Source organism: Tenrec ecaudatus, chromosome 2 (assembly GCF_050624435.1).
Source record: "Tenrec ecaudatus isolate mTenEca1 chromosome 2, mTenEca1.hap1, whole genome shotgun sequence".
NCBI classification, from domain to species: Eukaryota; Metazoa; Chordata; class Mammalia; order Afrosoricida; family Tenrecidae; genus Tenrec; species Tenrec ecaudatus.
The window spans coordinates 253,147,025-253,149,346 of NC_134531.1; the positions used below are offsets into that span (position 1 = coordinate 253,147,025).

Below are 2,322 nucleotides of genomic sequence, written 5' to 3' on the forward strand. Positions count from 1 at the left end.
GGCCCAGGTGATAAAGCTAGACCACAGGTTTGAATGAATTCTGTCTCTGCAACATAGAATGTTACAACTGCTTTCCCAGATGAGGGTACAGACAATCATAAATGTCAATTTAAAGAATTTGGATTTATCTTAGAGAAAACTAATATTGAAATATTCTTGGCAACATAACTTTTCTTCTGGCAGCATTATGAAGTAGTGATCACTGAATTCCAATACAGGTGAATTGACCTGGAAATGATTAGGAGAATTTGACCTTAAATAAGTAATTGAACAATGGGGAGAGCTTCTCTGATACAGAGTAGTGGTCTCTACAGAACAAACTATAGAGGCTACATCATGAAAGTCTACCAAATCTCATCAGTTAACCATAGTTATTAGAGTTTGGTCGGCAAGCTTCAGACTAGAACACAGGTGAGCCTTGTGACTAGAAACAGGATGTATTCGGAAGGAGACAATAATATTCTAGTCACATGTAGGCTCAGAAAATTTTCTCTAGAATAGAATTAGTTAATAAAGCATAGTAAGGAAATCAGTACGTATTTAGTTTCCTAGTTTTCAAATGCATTTTTCTTCAAAGAGGCTTCATCTAAAATGTAGTGACCTTTGTGAACTTTCTAAAGTATAATTTAACAAATTTAAAGTATCTGCTCTACTGTGATAGCATGTAAAAAAGTTTGATCAGTGGAAAAATTATCTATGTACAAGAAAATGAATTTTAAATATACTTTAAGGATGATCACTACAAGAACTGACACCGAAATACTGAAGAACACTGAATCAATAGCAGTTTCCAGTTATCCATTCTGCCCATATGATTTATAAGTACAATACTTTCATTAAAAGCATTTACTGGGAGTTATCAACGTGTAGGTGTGATCTTAAGCTTTACCACTTGAGGTCATGTAAGGTGATACTTTGGGAAAACAGATATCTTCTGGAAGCATGTGTCCCTGTCTTTTAAGATAGCGCGGGAAAATTGAAGTAGTTGTGCTGCACCTGTTGTCCCAGAGAAATTTGAAGGAAAAATTACGTGCATAATCTACATTAAAATCTTCTTTCTCCATAATCCCAATTTTAACAGAAAGAAGGCATGACTGGGGTTAACTACTCCTTGTCAGCTGACTTTATCCTCATAGGATTTACTGATCGCCCAGATCTGAAGGCCCTGCTGTTTGTGGTGTTCTTTGTCATCTATCTGATCACCATGGTGGGCAATCTGGGGTTGGTGGTGTTGATTTCCATGGAGCGCCGTCTGCACACACCCATGTACATCTTCCTGGGCAACCTGGCTCTGATGGATGCCTGCTGCTCCTCTGCCATCACCCCAAAGATGTTACAGAACTTCTTTTCTGAGGACAGAATGATTTCCCTCCATGAATGCATGGCACAGTTTTATTTTCTCTGCCTCGCTGAAACCGCAGACTGCGTTCTCCTGGCAGCAATGGCCTATGACCGCTACGTGGCCATATGCAGACCACTGCAGTACCACACCATGATGTCAAAGCAACTCTGCATTCGGATGATCATAGGAGCTTATATAGCTGGGAATCTACATTCCATGATTCATGTAGGGTTTTTATTTAGGCTAACCTTCTGTGGGTCTCATCAGATCAATCACTTTTTTTGTGATGTTCTTCCATTATACAGACTCTCCTGTATTGATCCTTATCTCAATGAACTGATGATCCTTATATTTTCAGGATCAGTTCAAGTCTCCACTATTACCGTAGTCTTAATCTCTTATCTTTGCATACTTTACACCATTTTCCAAATGAATTCCAAAAAGGGAAGAGTCAAGGCCTTATCTACTTGTGCATCTCACTTTCTCTCTATCTCAATATTCTATGGCTCTCTTCTCATCATGTACATTCGGCCAAGTTCAGTTACAGATGCGGATAAAGATATACCAATTGCTATATTTTATACTCTAGTAATCCCTTTATTAAACCCTTTTATCTATAGTCTAAGAAATAAGGAAATAATAAGCGTTATGAAAAAATTATTAAGAAGAGAAACCATATCAATCTGAAACAAATATCCCCTGTGACTAATTGATTTTGATTAAACTTCTTTCAAAATCAAGATACAGAGAAACTTAATATGAGGACTTTGTAAACCAAACAGTAAAGAGGAGGTTTAAATCATAAAATATAGAAATGTTTAAATAAGTTCTGAAAAGAAGTGTTCTGCTAAATGTATTTCAAATTCTAAACTCTTAGGAGGGAACTGAATTACTCCTCTTAAAGGAGAATTCGAAAATATTACATATTTTCATGTATTCAATAAATCCTAAAAATATACAGGGTATATATGGGTAGCCTT

At 36.5% G+C, this 2,322-nt stretch overlaps 1 protein-coding gene across 1 annotated transcript; it reads left to right on the forward strand.

Moving 5' to 3' along the window:
• The first annotated feature begins 1,090 nt into the window (after positions 1 to 1,090).
• Positions 1,091 to 2,029, forward strand: LOC142441450 (olfactory receptor 5K3-like). The gene has a single exon (XM_075543428.1). The coding sequence runs from the start codon at positions 1,091 to 1,093 to the stop codon at positions 2,027 to 2,029; it is 939 nt and encodes a 312-aa protein (XP_075399543.1).
• The last annotated feature ends 293 nt before the right edge of the window (positions 2,030 to 2,322 follow it).